At 38.4% G+C, this 23177-nt stretch overlaps 1 protein-coding gene across 5 annotated transcripts; it reads left to right on the forward strand.

Moving 5' to 3' along the window:
- The first annotated feature begins 1970 nt into the window (after positions 1-1970).
- On the forward strand, positions 1971-22466 carry LOC148873211 (homeobox-leucine zipper protein HDG11-like). 5 transcript variants are annotated; one of them, XM_088965954.1, is made up of 11 exons: positions 1971-2657; positions 12282-12439; positions 18763-18880; positions 19109-19297; positions 19396-19857; positions 19964-20065; positions 20193-20402; positions 20503-20683; positions 20795-21063; positions 21162-21251; positions 21375-22466. In XM_088965954.1, exons 2-11 carry the CDS (start codon positions 12327-12329, stop codon positions 21759-21761), a joined length of 2121 nt encoding a protein of 706 aa, XP_088822080.1. In that variant the 5' UTR covers positions 1971-2657; positions 12282-12326; the 3' UTR covers positions 21762-22466. The 5 variants fall into 5 exon arrangements, with proteins under 5 accessions (XP_088822080.1, XP_088822079.1, XP_088822082.1 ...); XM_088965953.1 differs by having other exon boundaries at positions 2073-2657; positions 20184-20402; XM_088965956.1 differs by having other exon boundaries at positions 2073-2657; positions 20184-20402; positions 20620-20683.
- Positions 22467-23177: the final 711 nt, after the last annotated feature.

The following is a 23177-nucleotide window of genomic DNA, read 5'->3' on the forward strand; positions in this document are numbered from 1 at the left end:
AGTTTAATCTCCAATAATTATTAAAAATTTATAGCGAAAATACAAAATTATTGAAAATATATTGATAATAAAAAAATACAATAATTACAAAAATACAATTAAGTACTAAAAATATATTAAATTAGTCAATAAATAGTATAATCTCAAATAATAGTTTAACCTCTAATAAATATTAATGAATAAGTTATAGCAAAAATACAATAAGTGAATAAGTGCAATAAACAAAATTAAAAAAAATTCAATAATAGTAGTTTAATCTTCAATAATTATTGAAAGTTTTTTGTTAAATAAAAAAATAAAAATAAATTTATACATAATTATTGAAAATACATTTATCACAAAAAAACAATAAATAATTACTAAAATACGATAAATATTAATATTGGTATGTATATTATATAATATATATACATACATATATATATATATATATATATATATTAAGAGTTTAAAATTATTATTAATAAACATTAATTTTTATGAAAGTTATTTTCTCAAATTATTAATTGATATAAGTGAAATTAGTTATTTACAATATTATGTAAAAATATTAAATTATTATTAATTTCAATATTATGTTATAATTATTTTTCTACTTTTCAGATTTTTGTAAATTTATTAAATAACTTATTTATTTTAACTAATTTAAAATCTAGCTATGTTAAATATTTTGTTATTTAAATACTTAAATAATGTGTAAAATAATTAAATTTTAAAATATTAATTAATTATTTAATTTAATAATCCATAAAATTATAATTTATACAATTATTACATAATTTCATTATTAATTTTGTATGATATTAAATTATTATTAATTTCAATATTAAGTTATATTTTTTTCTACTTCTAAGAATTTTTTAATATTTATTACATAATTTCATTTTTTTAACTATTTAAAATCTAGTTATGTAAAATATTTAGTTATTTAAATGTTTAAATAACATGTAAAATGTTTAATTTTTTTGTTATTTGAATTTTATTTATTTGAAGCTATTACATATTACTAAATATTTTGTTATATAAATTTTTATATTTATAATATTTTGTTATTTTAATAAAATTTAAATTCCAGAAAAATAGAATTGAAATTGTTAGTACATAATTTCGTGATATATTTTATAAAAATATAATATTATTTTTTATGTTTTTTTATAAATATTTTAAAGTTATTATATAATTTTGTTAAAATATTTATATAATTCTTAAATTTTTTAAGCCAAAATTTCTTTGGATAGATATAGATAAAAAGTGGGGGAGAGGATAAATAGGAATTAGAAATAATTTAGAAAAATGCATGATTGTTTCAAAAAAAAGAAAATTTCTACACTTCCTTGTTTTATTATATATATATATATATATATATATATATATATATATATATATATATATATATATATATAATATAATAATACCAAGAAGTTTTCAGGTATAATAGAAAAAAAGTACTCTGAATTACAGTTTTGATAGTAAACGACATGAATTTTGACATCAATCGACGGTCACGATTCATCAATCTGTAAGGTGGGGCAAAGGAAATTTGAGCTGGACTGATCAAAAGAATTACTTGAGTATCATGGTGAGAATTGCAGACTATTGGTGAAAAATGATACAGTAGAAATGCATTATAATAAAACTATAGGTAAGTTTCTTGGGCCCACACAAACCTATCCGCTGAGTGAAAGTGTGAAACATGAAACGAAACGGAGGAAACGGTTGGAAGAATATTGGCTTTTAGTTGAATTATTGGTAACCTTCATTATCCCAATAATAATCTAGTAGTTAGTTGTATATACAGAATTCACATCTGTTGCGTACGACAACGATGGATCAGACCAATTACTCTCTGGTCTCTGGTCAAGTCGTGCCCTAATCGTTCATCCACGCACGCACGCTTCTTTCCGTGGTCAATGGGTGGTCCAGAATATCCGGACTCATTTCTTCCCATGCCCCCATACCACATCGTAGTCAGACAAGAGTTGATCGCGTTCCGAAGCTTCTCCTGACACGTGTCTACGTCAGCACATTGTGAGCGACGAATGTCAGCGCCTTTCCTTCCATACGGACGGACTGACCGACCACGATCCACGAGGTGGAGCGGCGACCATGGGAGTGCCCGGCCGGCGGTGGATCTCTCCGTCTCTCGTCTCCTTTTTGTAGGCTTGTAGTAGTAGTCGAGGTAGATGCTGCTGACATGGGAAGATCCCAACCGTGCACGAACCGATCAGACGGTTCCAGAATTCCAGTGTGGGACCTACAGAGAGGTTTAAAAACCTCGAGAAGAGAGAGAGAGAGAGAGAGGATTTTAGAGAGTGCGTGTGTGAATGAGGAAGGAAACTAGGGGGAGAGTACATTGAATGCGATCCGACAGATTTCACCAAACCCCCGTCCGACGGCATAAGAACGAGTTAAGAGGGTGGAGGGATGGATTGTACGGGCGTTGAAAACCATTTTCAAAACTTCACTCTGCTGCTTCTCTTTCTCCATTCCCAGCGCCACTCGCACTCGGTAGTAGCAGTAGCAGCAACCCCAGCGGTGGTGGTGGTGCTGCTGCTGGGCTCGCACCGCCTCCATCTGTAGCCGCTCCCTCCGCTGACGACGGTAGCAGTACAATGCCTAACAGTCGCCACCGACTTCCCCCCTGCCGCCGGTGACAGGTATCCGATTTTTCCTTCTCTCTCTCTCTCTCTCTTTTTTTTTTTTTTAGTGCTGTAGTTCTAGTCATCCGTGCCTTGGCATCTCTCTCTCTCTCTCTCTCCCACTAACCGACAAGGATTGCTTCAGCTTTTGCTTTTGGTGTAAGAAAATCAAAACCCATGTCTACAATCTTCATGTCTCGCGAGATGACCCACGCCCACCTACCTGCTTGTTCTCTCTATTTCATTTTTTATATTGGGTTTCAGACTTCAGAGTCAATGAAGAGACTCGAAAGCCAAAACACACCACACGTGAAAAGCCGCCTTCTTCTCCATTTTTATTGTTTATGGAAACCGGGGTTTAAGGAAGCCTGATGATGGATTCATGTACATCCCCAAAAGGAGTCTCCCAAAAAGAAAAAAAGAATCACCTGGAGCCTGGAGCCTGGAGCCTGGAGGAGGGAGGACAAGCCAGGTTCCAAAACGGCTAAAGCTGAGGCCGGGTAACTGGGCCTTGAAAAGGCGAGGCATAGGCCTAAAAGCTCTAAACAACGAATGCATGAAGACGTGTTACTAAGTTCCTAATCCTACACAACAATCCTGTAAAGCGCATTTTGCTACTAGTTTTAACTTTTACGTTCAAGCCCCAAAATATACAATTTATATTGATCATGTAAATAAACTAGGCGTAAATGGTATTCAATGGGAAAGGTCTAAGAGAAAGATATATTGGAAGGCACATAGCCAAGTAGCTTACAGAATAACTAAATTGCAAAAAGCCTCAATGCAGATAACCCTGCACAAGACAAATTGAAGCTTTGGAAAAGGTAATCCCTATTTCCTATTCACCTTAAAACATGTATTTTTCTAACTAATGAAACACCATCCTGTAAAATAAGATAATAATAAAACATTCTAACAGCCATAAGATTGGTTAGCACATGAATGCAATTGTATTATAAACAAATGCAATTTTAACTTATTTTTTTCCTAAAGTACTTAATCATAACATGTTATTAAATTTCAGTATTTCATTATTGATCTCAATTCATTAGATGTTTCATGCATCATATACTTGTTATTAAGAAAAACGTTGAAGGCAATATTAGCATTAGCTCTTGATAAATAAAAGTAATCTATTAGGGTAAAATCAGTATTTAAAAAGGTGCTGGTGGTGTGCTTCAAGGCTAGGCGCTAGGAAAATGCCTCGAGGCACATAATCGAAGCATATGGATTCTGTGATGCCTATGCCTCCAGTATAGAGGTTTCTGAATGCCTTTGTTGTGCTATATATAGGAGGAATGCATCTCACATGCTTTTACCTTTTAAGCTAGTTTTTATAACAAAAATATTATAAATAAAAGTGGGACACCTTTTGTTTGTTCTTCATAATACAAAGGATAAAAACTATCCAAATTTGTTTTTACGACATCATAATAAATTGTTATAAATTGAAGTGGCGTCTTTGATTTAATGCATTGCAAATTTGCAATCAATTGAAAACTCCATCGGTATCTAGCTTACTTGGGGGTTGACAGAGAGAAAAGAAAACTGAAATCTTTTAGGCTCAGTTTGGAAAGTGTCATGGCTCAAAGTATTGAAAACGCAAGTCCTATCGGTAAGGTAATATTAACAGACATATTGGGATACATTGTAGATATGTATGAATATGGATGAAAAATCAAGACATGCATGGATAAACTAAATAAATTCAAATAAATCTTAAAAATATATATTAATAACAACAGTATAACTTTTATATAATTATAAATGAGTTATTTAAATGTAAAAACCATGCTTCAAGGGTTTATATCAATTGTGAGATATCGGGACACAATTGGTAACCATTGAAGAATAATGGAAGAACTAAAATTTATATTTCTATATCTTAATTGTCATAAATCAATATAATTTGTGTTAATATTTATTATTATATAAATTTTAAGAATCAGTTTTAGTATTTATTGCCAAAAAATCCCTTAAGAATAAAAAAGATGCTTAAGAATAAAAGTGCATATATTTATGACAAGCAAGTATAGCATGGCTTAATGGTGGATTTGTGCTTGTTGCATACTATTAACTAGGGTTCAAATCCTCCTATTTGTAGTTTCTATAGCTAGTTTAAGACTTTAAGGTCTATTTAATGGCATTCTTTAAATTCAAATTCGAATTTGAATATTGATTAAATATATTAAATTAGCATCAAATATAGGAGTTATTGAAAGAGTGGGAGTAATTATTGGAGTTATTAGAGAGAGAAGGAATAATTATAGAGGTTATAGGGGGTAATTATATGAGTTATTGGAGAGAGAAGAATGACATTAAATAATATAAACAATCTAATACACATGTATCAATTGATACATACATAGTATCGGTTCGTATTGGAACTGTATCGTCCAGTATAGATCTGAAACGACTTGAAATAGGCCCGTATCAGTCTGTGCATTGGTCGATACAGACTGATACATTATGAAATTTAGAACCTTAGAGAGAGTACAAGTGGAAATGTGTATAGTGCAAATTGAGCCTTGTCTTTAGTTTGAAGGAAAAGGTAGGGAAACCTATACAACAATTGTATTGGTTTCCCTACCTTTTCCTTAAAACCAAATACAACATAAGGGAACCAACTAAGAGATAGGGGTTCGTTGGTGGTATCTAGCTTTCCTTTGAAGCAGAACGGAGATGCCTCAGAAAGGGGCTCATCTTCTACTCAGAGTCTGCTAGCTCCCCCTTCTTTGACTAAACCTATTCTCAATCCATCAGATTATGGCTTTTTAGGGTTGAGTTCTGATTCAAATGGTCCTATTCTCAATGCTCCATCTGAACCTTTATCTCCAAGTATGAATGTCATTAAGTTTTTGTGTATTGATGTTTCTCTTGTGCCCGTAATTCTTATTTATTAGCTCCAAGCCTTACTTGTAACCAATCAAGAGGGGCAGGAGGAGGATGAGGAGGGGAGTTCGGAGGAACGGTCGAGGGTGTATGTTGGGAGCAAAGAGAGAGGATTTGGGGATTAGTATGTGAATCTTTTGAGGAGCTTGTAAGGAAGAAGTGGCTGTAGTTGACGGAGTAGGCTTGGAAAAACAAGAAGGATGGCAAGATGTGAGAAACACCATAGGTGAGAGGAGGGAGAATGGAGGAGATCCTATGGTAGGACGTACAAGAGCGATGGGCCTGAAGCTAAGGGAATCAAGAAATATCAATTTTTATTCCAAAAAGAAAGGGGGAAAGGATTCTCAAAGGAAGAAAATATGACAAAGGTTGAGAGGTTGAAATATGATGTGACATGTGACCTAGAGTTTAGTGCTAGGGGGGAGAGGAGAAAGGGGTCAAAGTAAGTGGTCATATTGGTGTGGGGTTGGTTTTATGAGTTGCTATGAAGATAATCAGTTGGAATGTTAGAAGATTGGATAGTGGCAGGAAGAGGAGGGTAATAAATGACTTGCTTAGAAAGGAAAACCTAGACATAGTCATGTTGTTGGAAATGAGAGTAGTGGAAGTAGATAGAAGGTGGGTGTGAAGTGTTTGGAGGTCTAGGCAGGTTGTTTGTACCCTTGGGCGGGGTCGAGAGGTGTGGTCGTTATGCAGAGGTATGAGGTGGTAGAATCATTGGAAGAATTAGTAGGTCAATTTTTGGTCTCTTTGAAATTTAAGAATGCGGGAGATGGCTTTACTTGGGTTCTGTCGAATGTCTATCTCCCTAATAGATATATAGAGAGAAGTGAATTGTGGGAGGAGCTCTTTGATATTAGAGGTTTGTGGGATGGTCCTTGGTGTTTAGGCGATGGTTTTAATGTGATTAGATTTACAAATGAAACAAACAGCCTTAACCAAGTGACCTCTACTAGAAGTTTAATGAGTTTATTGAGTTGTGTGAGTTAAAAGAGGTTCCTATCCAATAGATTGTGTTTACTTGGTTTATCATGCAAAGTTCTCCTACATGGTCAAAGTTGGACAGGTTTATCTTCAGTATTGATAGGGAAGAACATTGGGTAGGGTTGATGGGAGCCTTACCTAGAGTTACTTCTGATCATTGTCCAATTAGAATTGTTACAGAGGACTTCTTGAGTGGCCCCATCCCTTTTAGGTTTGAAAACATGTGGCTTACACACTTGGATTTCATCCATAGAGTGGAAGAGTGGTGGAATGAAGAGCTAAGAGGAGTTCATTGGAAAGGAGAAAGATTTTATAAAAAAATACAAAGGCTTAAAGGTAAAATCAAGGAATGGAACAAAGAACATTTTGGCAGAATTGAGGAGAGAGTTAAGTGTTACCTCCTAAATAGAGCAATTGGATGATAAGGAATACTAGGATTCCTAAGTGAGTGAGGATAGAAACTTGAGATGGTCTTTGAAGAAGGAATTGGAAGAAATTTTGTTAAGGAAAGAGATTTGTTGGAGACAGAAATCAAGAGGCGAGTGGATCAAGGAGGGAGATGGCAATACAGAATTCTTTCATGCGGTTGCTAATTGAAGGAACAGAAAGAATTTTGTGGCTAAATTGGAAACGATTTGCAAAGAGATAAATGATCAAGAGATTATTTCCTAATGCTTTGTGGATCACTTCAAAGTAGGGGAGTGGTGAACTCCAAATGGAGGCGGGAAAGGGGATTTGGGAAGAAGTAGAGTTTTTTGGGGATGAGAAAAAAAGATCTTTTGTTGAGTTAGAAGGGGGCAAGAGGAAGGAGAGGATATATAACAGAAAGAAAAGATTTCTAGAAACTACACAGGGTGTGGAAGAAGGAAAGGAGGTGAGGAGAGAGGGCGGGAAGGGTGCTCGGAGGGGAAGAGAGGGGAAGGGCAGGAGAAGGGGGAGGAAAGAGGGGAGATGGTTCAGGTTTTGGATTTGATCCAAAACGGAGAAGTGGAAATCGACAGCTTGGTAGAGAGGGAGGTATCAGTCAGCAAATCCTTGGGTTTGCTTTTCTCGGGAGGGGAAGAATTTGCAAGGAAGGCCTTTGAGTACTTTGAGAAGTTTAGGAGGGAGGAGAAAATAAAAAAAAGGGGGGGGGGAGAGGAAATGGGTAAGGACTGAAGGAAAATTTCCATTTTCGTTGTATATAGAAGGAAAAGAAGGATGAGTGTGATTAATTGGAATGTAAGGGGTTTGAGAGAGAAGGAGAGGAAGGCGGTGGTGAGAAATTTAATTAGGAGTCACTGTCCCGCAGTTATGCTGCTTCAGGAGACAAAATTTGAATCTTTTAATTTGGGTTTCAAGCAGGAGGTTTGGGGAAGGAGCAGCGGGAAGTGGCTGGAGCTGAATGCAGTGGGTCTGTCAGGGGGTTTACTCATGCTTTTGGATCCAGGGGCCTTAAGAAAAGTGGGGAAGAAGGTGGGAAAGTTCTAAATGTCTATTTATCTGAAAGAGGTGAACGGATGGTGGTACTGGGGTATAACAAATGTCTACGGACCAAATTCAGAGGGAGAAAGCGATGCATTTTGGGAAGAGTTGGAGGAGCTGAACCAATTGAGGGCTGGCTCGTTGTTGTGTTAGCTGGGTTGTCCCAGCATTGACGCGGAATCAAATCCCGCAACCAGCACTTTGGGGAGAAAAAGGGGTAAAAAGGGAAAGGGGAAAAAGTTCTTGCTGATGAACCAAAAAAAAAGAGTTGGAGGAGCTGAGGGGGTTGTGGAATGGTCCTTGGGTGTTAAGGGACTTTAATGTAGTAAGGAGGAGTGAGATGAAAGGAGGGAGGGACAGAAGGGTCACTATTGGAGAAAGGGATGCATTTTGGGAAGAGTTGGAGGAGCTGAACCAGTCGAGGGCTGGCTCGTTGGTGTGTTAGCTGGGTTGTCCCAGCATTGATGCGGAATCAAATCCCGCAACCAGTACTTTGGGGAAAAAAGGGGGGTAAAGGGGAAAGGGAAAAAGTTATTGCTGATTAACCAAAAAAAAAGAGTTGGAGGAGCTGAGGGGGTTGTGGAATGGTCCTTGGGTGTTGGGGACTTTAGTGTAGTAAGGAGTAGTGAGATGAAAGGAGGGAGGAACTGAAGGGTCACTATTATGAGGAAATTTGGGGATTTCATCGAGGGAAGTGGACTTATTGATCCACCTTTAAGTGGTGGAAGATTTTCCTGGTTGAATGGTCAGTTTCCAGCAATCCTTAGAAGGTTGGACAGGTTTTTATGCTTAGGTGATTGGGTGGAGTACGTGAGGGAGGTGGTTCAGGAAGCTTTGGCACTAAGGATGTCAGACCATAAACCAATAATTTTAAGAAAGTTTGTAGCTGCGAATGGAGTGAGACCTTTCAAGTTTGAAAATGTCTGGTTACAAGAACCAAATTTTTTGGAGTGGGCTGAAGAGAGGTGGAAGGTTCAGCAGCTCTTAGAATATTGGGAAAGTTTCAGTTCTTGAAAGAAGAACTGAGGGGTAGAAGAATGGAGGTGTTTGGCAGATCAGAATTGAGTTTCCGGGCTTTTGCAAGCGTAAGGAAAAGGAGAAATCTCATTTCAAGAATTCAGGTAGGAGAGGATTTGGTGGATTCATGGGAGGAGATACAGAAAAAGGTGGACTTTTACAAGAATCTGTTCTTGGAAAGGGGTTGGAGGTGGGTGACCTTAGGGAGTTTGGAGCCTAGGAAATTAAGTGATAATTCAGCAAGTTGACTGGAAAGGAAGGTGGAGGTTGAGGAGATCAGAGATGCTTTGAAAAGGATTGAAGGGGACAAAGCCCCAGGGCCTGGTTGATTTAATCCATTAAGGCTGGTTGGGGCTTCTTTGAGGAAGGTTTTGTTCAAATGATCAATGAGTTCTGTGACACAAAAGATATGGAGAAAAGATTGAATGCCACTTTTGTTCTTTGATTCAAAAGAAGGATGGGCAGTGAATGTTAAAGACTTCAGACCAATTAGTTTAATAAGTAGTCCTTGTAAGCTTCTGGCCAAGGTTTTATCAAGGAGGCTGAAAGCAGTTTTGCATGGGGTGGTAGGAGAAACCCAGATGGTTTATGGGGAAGGTAGGCAAATTTTGGATGGGGTATTGGTGGCTAGTGAGTGTATTGATTCTAACTGAGAAGTGGGAGGCTGGGATAGCACTTGATGGGCTTTGCAAGGTTGACATTGTGAAGGCATACGATCATGTGAAATGGGGTTCTTAGAGGAGATAACGCTTGATGGGCTTTGGGGAAAAGTGGAGAAGCTGGATGTATTCTTGTGTCTCTTGAGTTTCCTTTTTTCTACTTCCCAATGGAGTCTCTTCAGAATTCTTTCAAGCATCCAGAGGTTTGCTGCAGGGAGATCCAATTTTTCCTTTATTATTTGTTCTGGTTATGGAGATGTTGAATCCACTTATGGTGAATGGTTCTCAACTGGGTTGGGTTGAAGATTTTAGAGTGGGTTTGGAGGGGCCCTACATTTCTCATCTTCAGTATGCGGTTGACATCCTCTTTTTTTTTTTTTTTTTTCGATGCTTTAGTGGATCAAGTGCTGAGTTTAAGGGCATTACTGGCTAACTTTGAGATGTTAACTGGTCTGAAAGTTAATTTGTCCAAGAGTCTATTAATCGGAGTGGGTGAAATAGGAAGAGAGGTGTTGGAACAGTGTGCTGCAGTTTTTGAATGTCAGATAGGGGAATTACCTTTCCTATATTTGGGTCTCCTGGTGGGGTCCAAGATTTTTGAAGTAGGGGTGTGGAGGCCAGTGCTAGAAAGGGTGGAAAAAAGACTGGAGAAGTGGAAAGCAAAATACCTGTTTTTAGGGGGACAGAATAACACTCATTAAAAGTGTCCTATCAAGCTTACCAACATACTATTTGTCATTCTAAAGATTCCAAGGAAATTGAGGAAAGCAAAATACCTGTTTTTAGGGGGACAGAATAACACTCATTAAAAGTGTCCTATCAAGCTTACCAACATACTATTTGTCATTCTAAAGATTCCAAGGAAATTGAAGAATGTCTACTGCTGTTAGAAAATCTGCAACAACTAATATTTCTATCTCTTCAAGGGACGGATTGTGGTGTAAAGAGTGCAAAAACGGGAGATTCACTGTGATATCTTTCTACATGGCACTGATAAAGGAGCAGCTGGTATCTGATCAAGTGGAGGGAGTGTAGGGGAACCCTATCCCCCTTAGAGTGGAAGCTTTCGTTTGGCTAGTGTCCTTGGATAGCATTTTAACTTCAGACCACCTGAAGAGTAGAGGTTTTTGCATGGCAGGCTTCTGCTATCTTTGTGGTATGGATGAGAAGACAGTCTACCACTTGTTCTACTCTTGCAGGATTGCCAAATTTAGGTGGAGATTTTATTCCTTTCTTTCTGGAACAAGAGTGTTTCAGCCTTACTACAGAAGAGCTGTTCTCTTCCTGGCAAGATTTAATGGTTGTAAGAAAGCAAGGATTGTGTGGAGTTGCATCCCTTTTGCAGTCTGCTGGGTTATCTGGAATGAGAGAAACAGGAGACTATTTGAGAATAAATGGAAGAATATTGGAAGGTTGATAGTTATGGTTGAAAATTTGGTGTCCGATTGGATTCCGGTGCATCCAGAATTTCATCAGACTATCAGAGCAGAATTGGGAGATAACTTTTGGAATTTTCTTGAGTTACAGACTTGTAATCTTGATCAGTTCCTTGTTTCTTGTAGTGCTGGTTGTATGTGTTAAGGCTGTGTTGGGTGTTATCTTGACGTCCCTTGGATTGTATGAATCAAATTTTCTTTAATGAAAATTTTTATTTTGATTCTTCAAAAAAAAAAGAATATAATTGTACATTATTTTATTTATATAATACATGTTTATACCTATATATGCATATATAGGTATTTATATATGTTATATACATATGCTGATGTGTCATGGTTTGACCCATTCAACCTGGAGGCAAAAATGGGTCAGCCTATGGGTCAGTTTTTAAAACATTACATTTACAAAAGCAGAGTTTAATCCCACAAATTTCTGTTCCTTCAAATATTACCCCCTTAATCTAGAAAGGACAGAAGAACATTATAGATTAGTCAACATTTATTCTGTCATGTTTATTCCTTGTATATAGCATCACCAGTATGGGGCCAGAATCATGTAATTCCTAGTACCATTTACATAATTTTTTTAATTGATGTGTGAAACTCAAAGTAGGTATGGCAATTGACAAGGTATGTATTGATGCATCAAATGAAGTAATTTCTCATGGACACTGACCAGGCAGATTGTAACATTCTGCCTCATCAATTATAACTCTTCTTTCAAGTTTATAGTTTGCATAAACATCTCATTTATCACCCACAAACCCTTGCTAGTTAAAGAAGGAAATTTTCTTTCAGCTAAATTGTATCTAAAGGAGTAAATATGTTTTCTTTTTGGGCACATTGGGGAGTTCATGAAGGTTCCAATCGTGGTTATCACTGAATGTTACTAAACTTGTATGAAGATCAAAATACTTGGCATAAGGATTCTCACTAGCAAGCTTGTTATAAGAGATGAAGCATAATCTCATCAGTGCACGTAACCAACTTAGGAAGGGGATGGGATGGAGATAGAAACTGAAACTCAAAAAAAAAAAAAAGAAAAATCTTTTCCTTTATTTTTGTAATTTTTTGCTTGTCTCTTTTTATTTGACGGGGGAACCAAAAAACCTTCCTTTCATTTTTCTTTTATGGTTTTGTTATTGATTTGATATGCTCTTATTGGTATCATGATGTGAGGAAAACAGGTTTCTCAACAACTAAAGAAGAGCAGCTGGTGGTGATCATTGAAAATGGAATTTGACACTAGAGGCAGTGGATCAGGTGAGGACCTAGATGCATCTGATCCTCAGAGGAAGAAGCGGTACCATCGCCACACTGTTCGTCAGATTCAGGCACTTGAAGCGTAAGGAAACACTGTTATATATTGGATAACATTATTGTTATTTCTGCTATTGTTCTTGTTTCGACTGTTGCTACAGTAGTCCGAACAGGAAGAGGAGAAGAAGAAGAAGAAGAAGAAGAAGAAAAGAAGAAGAAGGGTCTGTCGAAAATCTGATGAGTTAACCCATTCAGTCGACCCCCTTAATCTATATTAGATTCTAATCATAGTTACAAAGACAGAAATGACCTTACTTAAGTGTGGGGCAGAGTAACTCTAATAACACTGCCACATAAGCAAGTTACTTAATAAACAGAAGAAGACTAAACTACCCCTATTCGGCACATCTTAACACTCCCCCTCAAGCTGGAGAATATATGTTATATAATCCCAGCTTGTTACATAGATAGTTCACTTTCCCTTAGCTTAGAGCTTTTGTAAACAAATCTGCCCACTGGTCATTGGAGCCCACATGTTCTGTATTTATCTCTCTGGCAAGAACCTTCTCTCTCACAAAGTGGCAATCAACCTCTATGTGCTTTGTTCTCTCATGAAAGATAGGATTGGATGAGATATGTAGTGCAACTTGGTTGTTAGTACAATTTCATAGGTTTATCCATGTGAAACCCAATTTCTTGTAGGAGATTTCTCAGCCACACTAATTCACAGGTAGTGTGATCCATGGCCCTATATTCGGCTTCAACACTGCTTCTGGCTACAACCGTCTGCTTTTTACTCTTCCATGTCACAGGTTTTCCTCCCAGAAATGTGCAATAGCCTGTAGTAGATCTTCTGTCACTCATTGAGCCTACATAGTCTGCATCTGTATACCCAACTACTTCAAGTTTTTCTCCTGGTTTATACAATAGCCCACGGCCTAGAGCTCCTTTCAGATACCTCACAATTCTAAGGAATGCATCCCAGTGAGGTATACGAGGGTTCTGCATGAATTGGCTCACCACACTGACTGCAAAGGAGATGTCGGGTCTCGTGATAGTCAGATAGTTCAGCTTTCCCACTAGTTGTCTATACCTTACAGGATCTTCAAATACTTCTCCTGTATCACTGCTCAACTTAACATTTGGTTCCATAGGGGTCTCAGCCGGTTTTGCACCTAACAGTCCTATTTCTTCCAATAGATCAAGGACATATTTCCTTTGGCACAGATTCACACCTTGTTTTGACCTGGCAATTTCTATTCCCAAGAAATACTTTAATGTTCCAAGGTCCTTTGTTTGAAAATGATTTTGCAGAAATACCTTTAGTTTGCCAATTCCCAATTTATCACTATCAGTGATGACAATATCATCCACATAGACCACTAATAAAATCTTCCCAGCTTCTGAGTCATAGCTGAACACTGAGTGATCAACTTGGCATTGCTTCATTCCAAAACTCTTCACCGCTTCGCTGAACTTCCCAAACCAAGCACGTGGAGATTGTTTCAACCCACAAATTGCTTTCTTCAGCCTGCACACCTTACCACCCTCCCCCTGAGCAACAAGCCCAGGTGGTTGCTCCATATATACCTCCACTAGATCACCATGGAGGAAGGCATTCTTTATGTCAAGTTGAAGGAGAGGCCAATCATACATAACTGCCAAGGAAATTAGGACACGAACGGAACCAATTTTAGCCACCGGAGAGAATGTCTCCATATAGTCCACGCCATACACCTGTAACCTTTAGCAACAAGTCTGGCCTTCAGACGTTTCACACTACCATCTGGCAAGTATTTCACAGTATACACCCATTTACAACCCACAACATGCTTCCTAGGTGGAAGAGTAGTAAGTTCTCACATTTGAGTATGTTGAAGAGCAGAAAGTTCCTCCTCCATTGCCCGCCACCATCCAGGTGAACTAAGAGCTTCTTGAACATTGTTAGGTAGGGAAATAGAAGACAAAAGTAAAACAAACTGGCGATGTGAGGCAGAAAAACGAGATAATGAAACAAAATTGGAAATGGGATGGAGTGTGGAACTACGTTTACTTTTCCGTAAGGCAATGGGTAGGTCAAGATCTGAAGGTTCAGCAATAGGAGCCATGAGAGGATCCACAGATGAGGTAGAAGCAGGAGGGGCCGGTGTCGTTCGACGTGTATACACTTGTTGGATCGGTGGTCGTTCAGTGGCGACCTGCACTGGATGAGGAGATGAGTCTACTCCAACAACAGCCTCTGGAACTGAATCACTGACAGGAAGAGGAAGAGGAGGTAAGGGTGAGGGTGCTTCATGACTGGAGAAGAAGGGGACTGACTAAAAAAATGTGACATCAAGGCAGACATAGCACTTTCGGGCAATAGGATTATAACACTTGTACCCTTTTTGAGTCCGAGAGTAGCCAAGGAAGACACATTTAATTGAGTGTGCATCTAGCTTGTCTATTCCATGACTCAGATTATGAACAAAGCACACACAACCAAAGACACGAGGAGTTAATGGAAATGGAGATAAAGTAGGAAACAAGATGGAGAAGGGGGACCGACCATGAAGAATAAAAGAGGGCATCCGATTAATGAGAAAACATGCAGTGAGTACAGCATTACTCCAAAACCGTTTAGGAACATGCATGTGGTGAAGCATAGACCGAGCAATTTCAAGAAGATGACGATTCTTCCGTTCAACCACCCCATTTTGTTGAGGGGTGAAAGCACACGAGGTTTGATGAATAATGCCATGATGTTCTAAATACTGTTGAAATGCAGTAAGAAAGTATTCACGACCATTATCTAAACGAAGAACTTTGATTGGAACACCAAATTGTGTGCGTATTTCAGCATGGAATTTTTGAAAAATGGAAAATAATTGACTTCTTTCTTTAATTAAGTAAATCCATGTCATTCTTGAACAATCATCAATAAAAGAGACAAAATACTTGTACCCATTATAAGACTCTATTTTGATCGGATCCCAAACATCTGAGTGAACCAAAGAAAAAGGACTCAACATACAACTCTCAACTCTTGGACTGAAGGACACACGATGGTGTTTACCAAACTGACATGACTCACATTGTAAAACTGACAACTGACTCAATGATGGAACCAACATCTTGAGGACCTTGAGAGATGGATGTCCCAGTCGGCAATGCCATTGTAGAGGAGTAAGGGAAGTCTGAAGTGCAATTGAAGATCCACCGCCGTCAAGGTAATACAATTCACCAGCTTCATGCCCCCCCAATCTTCTTCCCTGTCTTGAGATCCTGAAAAACACAAGTGGAAGGAAAGAAGGTAACAGAACAGTTAAGAACTTTGGTTATTTTACTAATAGACATAAGATTGAATGGAAACTTAGGTACGTATAAAACAGATGATAAAGGGATAGAAGCCAAGTCAACATTACCAACACCACAGATCGGAGATGAGGACCCATTGGCAAGTGTAACAGTTTGTGGTGTGGAGGTTTCAGCAAGAGAAGAGAACACACCTGGAGTCCCGGTCATATGATCTGAGGTTCCCGAGTCAATAATCCAGGAAGGAGTTTTAGATGATATGCAAGCGATACCTGATTGGGCATATGTGGCAGTGGTATGCTGTGAAGTAGTTTGAAGAAACCGTTCATACTCATCACGCGAAATACTCACCATCTCCCTCCCAGAAGTAGATGTAGATGTGGAAGGTGTTAGGTCTGCCAGTTTACTGTCACTAATAGCAACATCGCCTGTTACAGCATGATTAGCCCATTTAGAGGGAGGGCCATGTAGATCATAACAGAAATTCACTGTGTGTCCATCCCTACCACAATGAGTATACTTCCTTGTAGAGTTATTTTTTCCTCTGCCACGGCCTCCCTCTGAGTCACGGCCACTCCTACCAATCATGGAATTGCCACGGCCCCCTCTGGAATGACCTCCCCCTCTTGTACTATGTCCACCACCTCTAGCTGTCACAAGTGCTGATCTATCATACTGTGTGGAGTTCTCTGTCTGGCCCAAAGAGATTCTACGAAGTCTTGAGAATACTTCCTCAAGTGTAGGAAGAGTAGAGCCCCTCAATATTTGAGCTCTAATTGGTTCATATTCCGACTCCAGCCCCACTAAAAATCTTGTAACATCTAGTTGCTCTCTTTGCTGTTGCTGAACTTGAATATTTGGAGTAAGGGGATGATAGACATTGAGTTCATTCATTATATTCTTCATGCAGGTATAGTACTCTTGTAGTGTTTTGGTTCCTTGTTGTAAATCAAAGTACTCCTGATACAGCTGATATACTCTTGTTGTGTTATCTTGTCCAGAATATAGCTTCTTAGCATGCTCCCATATATCCTTAACCGTATCAAGGAACATGAAGTTGGCACTGATTTTGGGTTCCATGCTATTCCACAGCCAAGTCATGATTTGAGCATCTTCTTGTTCCCAATCATCAAACCCTAGAGAGTCAACCGGTGGCTTCTCATCTCTAATATGCTTTGCTTTCTTCTTTGCCTTGAGAAAAACTTCCACTGATTTATCCCATGGAACATAGTTCTCCCCATTTAGCTTAATTGAGGTCATTTGTACTCCTAGGTAGTCGGAGGAAATTACTACACTATGTTTCTGATCATTGTAGCCATCTCCTATTGTTGCCATTGTACTCTTTCACAGTTGTCTCTAACTTACTTCTCAGCTACAAGCTGATTGGTGTTGTTCACAGTTTGATATTTCAGCACCTATTGCAGCCTCTAAACACCACTATTGACTTCACACACTTGTTCTTATTCACACTACTGCTGACTTTACATACTTACGTCCCACATAAGCATCAATTTACCATTCACTAATCACAAGTAGAGGCCCTCTTACAACCACTCAAGCACCACAACACAGCCAAATCTGCTGCACCCAGTTCAAACTTATTTAACACACTTAAGAGGGCATTACACAACCACAAGGAGTTCGACAAAGTCACTGCATTTTACCTTACACCACTCGGCCACTTACAGCAGCCCTAACACCATTCAACGACTTGCAGCAGCCCTACACCATTCGGCTACTGCACACATAGCCCTTCCTAGGGCAACAATGAACATAGTTCTCTAGGTTCTACTTAGTACAACAACTTCTTGTAGGATTTCTACCCAGAAATACAAGTAACACTAGAAGAAGAGAGAACCGACCTTCCTTTGATTATATCAATCAACCATTCACTACTGAAGTCACTTTCCTTGTTGAAGAAGGTTATGCGCAGCAAAGAGACAAGCTGTAATGTTTCTGACCTAGGGCGAACCAGTTCTCTCTATCGACTGATCAGAAACGACGGTGAAGAGTCACGAACAATGCTGAGGTGCTTTACCAACTAACTTAGGTCAGGAGCATGGCTCTGATGCCATGTTTCGACTATTGCTACAGTAGTCCGAACAGGAAGAGGAGAAGAAGAAGAAGAAGAAGAAGGGTCTGTCGAAAATCTGATGAGTTAACCCATTCAGTCGACCCCCTTAATCTATATTAGATTCTAATCATAGTTACAAAGACAAAAATGACCTTACTTAAGTGTGGGGCAGAGTAACTCGAATAACACTGCCACATAAGCAAGTTACTTAATAAACAGAAGAAGACTAAACTACCCCTATTCGGCACATCTTAACAATTCTTATTGTTGTTGTTTAGAATATAATAGACCTTGTAGTGCTGCTTTAGTTGTTGTAGAAACAATTAGAAATATATGCAAATGGTGATGCATGATCTTGCGACAAGATTGAAGCATGAACCTATTTCTATTTTTTCAGTTAACTATTTATGTTTTGGACTAATACATTTGATCTTGTTGAGCTTTCCATTTTTCAATTCCTTCAAGTGTTCAATGATGTTCTGACTTCTAATCTGCATATATCTATCTGAACTGCCACTACCTCCAACCAATTCCTTCATTTTTTATTATTTTGGATGGAGGAAGAGGAAGTGTATAAGAGATTTGGCGTTTATTCAATTGTTTTCTCCTTTTATTATACATGATTTACAATTCCAAGTTACTAATTTCTAAAAATGCTTTTTAAAACTAAGATGACCCTTATACATATAGAGGACATTTATTCTAACATCTAATAGTACATTCTAAATTCCTCAAAACAATGATGGAAGGTATTATTTTTCATATAAAATTAATTACAAGGGGCCTGCTGTACTTTTCTTGTTCAGAACTTTGTTTCCTTTATCATGTCATTACATCTCTCTTTTATCATGTTTTCTTTTGTTGATGTCAACCTTATTTTTGGTCCATATTCTTGGTTTGGTTTACCTTGATTTGAAACATTATTCCAATGGATATACTGGCTATTTGTTTTGTCATTTTCTGTAATGATATTCTCTTTGTTGATGTTGATGATGGTTATTCTTGTGATGGTAATGATTTTGTTATTTATGGGGATGAAGGATGTTCAAGGAGTGTCCCCACCCAGATGAAAAACAACGCATGCAACTAAGCAGGGATTTGGGGCTAGAGCCTCGCCAAATAAAATTTTGGTTTCAAAACAGGAGAACACAGATGAAGGTAGAGTTGTTTCTTATTTTTTTCTCTTAAGGGAGTGTGGTATGCCCTTTTCTCCTCTGTATTGTTCTCCATTGGATGATTCTTCATATACCGGTATCCTTTTCTCCTCTGTATTGTTCTCCATTGGATGATTCTTCATATACCGGTATCCTTTTCTCCTCTGTATTGTTTTCCATTGGATGATTCTTCATATACTGGTATCCTTTTCTCCTCTGTATTCTACTCCAGGCACAACATGAACGTGCGGATAATTGTGCCCTTCGGGCAGAGAATGATAAGATCAGGTGTGAGAACATAGCAATCAGAGAGGCACTGAAGAATGTAATCTGCCCATCATGTGGTGGTCCTCCTGTGGGGGATGACATGTATTTTGATGAACAAAAGCTGCGAATGGAGAATGCCCGACTGAGAGAAGAGGTAACATTTGGACGACCAGAACATAGATTGCCTCTATTTTTCTCATTTCTAGATCTTGTTTTGTTCATTTTCTTTTTTTCTTTGAGATACTTTTACAGCTTGATAGGGTATCTAGCATTGCAGCAAAGTACATTGGAAGGCCTATTTCACAACTCCCAACTATTCAACCTATTCCAGTTTCTTCATTGGATTTATCAGTAGGGAGTTTTGGTGGTCAAGGAATGGTTGGGCCTTCTCTTGATCTTGATCTTCTTCCAGGAAGTTCTTCAGTTCCACAGTTTCCGTTTCAGACAGTAGTAATCTCGGAGATGGACAAGCCACTAATGGCAGAAATAGCTGCGAATGCCCTGGATGAATTAATCAGACTTTTGCAGACAGATGAACCTTTGTGGATGAAGTCTACAACTGACGGGAGGGATGTTCTTGACCTTGAAAACTATGAACAAACTTTTCCAAGACCTAATCGGATGAAAAATCCCAATGTTCGGATTGAGGCATCAAGAGACTCAGGTGTGGTGATTATGAATGGTTTGGCATTAGTTGACATGTTTATGGATTCGGTAAGTTCTGTTCCTTTATTTTATTGTAATCCAATTCATAAACAAAAGGGATAATTACTCAATTTTGCGGTTCTTATTCATCTAATGATGCTTGAATTAAATGCAGAACAAATGGGTTGAGCTGTTCCCTACTATCGTCTCTAAGGCGAGGACCGTGGAAGTACTTTCCTCTGGGATGATTGGAAATCGAAGTGGTTCTTTACAACTGGTAACTATTAGTATGTTCATCACTTCTATTTTATCAGAATAATTTCTCAGTTGGTATCTTTTTACCAGTAACAATTTTTGGTTGCTAATTTGTGAGGATTCAGTCTGATATAAAATAGTATATGCAGATTTATGCAGAATTGCAGGTGCTCTCACCTCTTGTGTCAACTCGAGAACTCTACTTTCTCCGTTATTGTGAACAAATTGAGCAAGGCTTGTATGCAATAGTGGATGTGTCCTTTGATTTCTCCCGAGAAAACCAATTCCTCTCATCTTCTCATTGTCGAAGGCTTCCCTCTGGATGCTTGATTCAAGACATGCCCAATGGATATTCCAAGGTAAAAATTAATTAGATTCATGTTCTCTGTTGTTCATTCCCTGTCACACCCAAGCAAGTTGTAACCTGGCAAACCCATGTTCTGAGAAATATTTTGATAGATCTCTTGGGTGGAACATATGGAATTGGAAGAGAAGACCTCTACTCATAGGCTTTATAGAGATTTAGTTTACAGTGGGATGGCATTTGGAGCTGAAAGATGGCTTGCAACACTGCAGAGGATGTGTGAAAGATTTGCTTGCCAGATGGTGACATCTACCTCTGCTCGAGATCTTGGAGGAGGTATGAAATAAGCTTCTTTTGATCACTTATCTTCTTTTGATCAGATTTTAATGGTGGATTAGTCCTTTGACATTTTACATTTGTGTTATTAATTATGATGCTGGTGTGCAGTGATCCCTTCAGCTGAAGGAAGGAGAAGCATGATGAAGCTTGCCCAGAGAATGATTAATAGTTTTTGTGCTAGCATAAGTGCATCAAATGGTCACCGTTGGACTACACTTTCTGGACTGAATGACATTGGTGTTCGGGTAACTGTTCACAAGAGTACAGAAGCTGGCCAGCCTAATGGTGTGGTCCTCAGTGCCACAACCTCTATATGGCTTCCGGTTTCTCCTCAAAATGTCTTCAATTTCTTTCGAGACGAGAGGACTCGAGCTCAGGTGTATATGAATTGAAAATTTTTGATTCATCAATGTTCTGACATGCCTAAAAACAGAATGACTATCACATATATTAATATTGCTTTTTATTTTATCAGTGGGATGTTCTTTCAAATGGTAACTCAGTCCAAGAGGTTGCCCATATTGCAAATGGATCACATCCAGGAAACTGTATATCTGTTCTTCGGGTATGCTCTTTCATCACAATGCCTACATGCATAGAGTTAGAGCTTCCATTTTGTCATTTTCTTTGGTTTGCCTCTGATTATTCTGCCACAGTAGTGGGCTAATAACCAGATTATCTACGACAGGCTTTTAATGCTAGCCAGAACAATATGTTGATACTTCAGGAAAGTTGTACAGATTCATCAGGATCACTGGTTGTCTATTCTCCTGTGGATCTTACAGCCATTAATATAGCAATGAGTGGGGAGGACCCATCTCACATCAGTCTACTGCCATCAGGATTCACTATTTCTCCGGATGGGCAGTTGGACCAAGTAATGGGAGCATCAACAAGTTCATTGCAAGGGAGTATGAGCAAGTCAAGTGGATCACTCATAACTGTAGCATTTCAGATTCTTGTGAGCAGCTTGCCATCTGCAAAGTTGAATCTAGAGTCAGTGACAACGGTTAATAATCTTATCAGCACCACTGTCCAGCAAATCAAAGCTGCCTTGAATTGTCCCAGTTCCTGATGATCTGCTATTAAAATGGTCCTGCTTCACAGCTCTCTTTATCTGCTCTTTACCCTCTTGAAGACATAACAGAACTCGGGCTCTTGCTGGCGGCATTCAAAAGGGAGAGGTATTTGGTTGGGTGGTTGTATTTGAATGCTTTCATCAAGAGCTGAAATGGGTCCATCATCTATTTCTGCTTCCTCTTCCAAAGCTCGTAATTTAGATTTCTACAACAGCACTTTACATTTTACCTTGAAAGAGAAGTCCTTAAAGAGGGAGTCAAGAACGCACCATAGCTGTCTTTTCCTTGCTGTGTCAACTCATCTTTCTTTTTCTCCTTCACACTTTCTGTAGTAGTTTTTCCATCTCTTCTTTTAAATCCTCCTCTACTCACTCTTCCTTTTTAATTTCTCGCTCAATCTGGCAGTTTTCTATCATCACCACTCTGCCTCATTTCCAACACAGCAAGAGTAATGGTTCGGGTATTGACTTCTGTCCAGGAACTACTTTTTCATCTATGGATATTGCATACTAAGTGGAAAATTTCCCAGTTTATACTCTTTTGAGGCTCCTCTTAGTGGTTGTTTATCTGAAGAGAAAATCTCCTCAGTTTTGAATTCACTTGTCTTGGAAGTTATTAAATGGATGAATTTAGTGCACTTTTTCTATACAAGGATGGAAACATGAAATATCAATATAAATATTCTCTTTCCTTGCCTCTAATAGAAGAATATTAGAACCCCAGCAATCCAGCATGGTCCTACTACATATGGATAGGTATGCCGATTTCTTGCTACTTAGCCATTATTTTTCCTTCTGGCGTGTGCAAAATGTACGTGCTACTCAACTAGTATCAACTAGTTTGTGCGTGTTTGTATTATTGCTATGAAGGCAACTGTACTTACAATAGAATCAGCTGCTGCTTAGTGCAAGGGGTTCCATCTAAATGTCGCTAGCTGCGAACCTAAGTTGAAAGTTTTACTGACCTTTATTCCACCGGTCTAGATATATGATCAAGAATCAAGATCAATTGAAATACAAAAACTTGCATTCTACTTGAGTCGGACAAAGCAAATTAGGAAGGCAGCACATACTTTCCATCTCTTAATCTAAAACTATGAGCAGGACACAATGTCGCTGCTCGTGCTTTAGAAATGGAGGCATTTCAATTTAAAATGGTTTGGATCTTCTGGATCCTTTGTCTTGTAAACCTTCTTGAGGTAAGCCTCCAATCACTGCTGATTGCAATTAAGGCAACCGTTGCTTGATACAACTACCATTATTTGACCGCTACCGGTTGCAACTATCTCTGATCAAAAGCAACTGCAATAACCACTTGTTTGGAAACAAGTCAAACAACTACCACTGTTAGATAATCTCTAATTCTAGTTTGTTCTTTGCAGTCACTGCAACCACTACAGCCACCATCATGTG

This window comes from Nelumbo lutea, chromosome 1 (assembly GCF_056320005.1).
Source record: "Nelumbo lutea isolate HS-2025 chromosome 1, American lotus-T2T, whole genome shotgun sequence".
NCBI lineage: Eukaryota > Viridiplantae > Streptophyta > Magnoliopsida > Proteales > Nelumbonaceae > Nelumbo > Nelumbo lutea.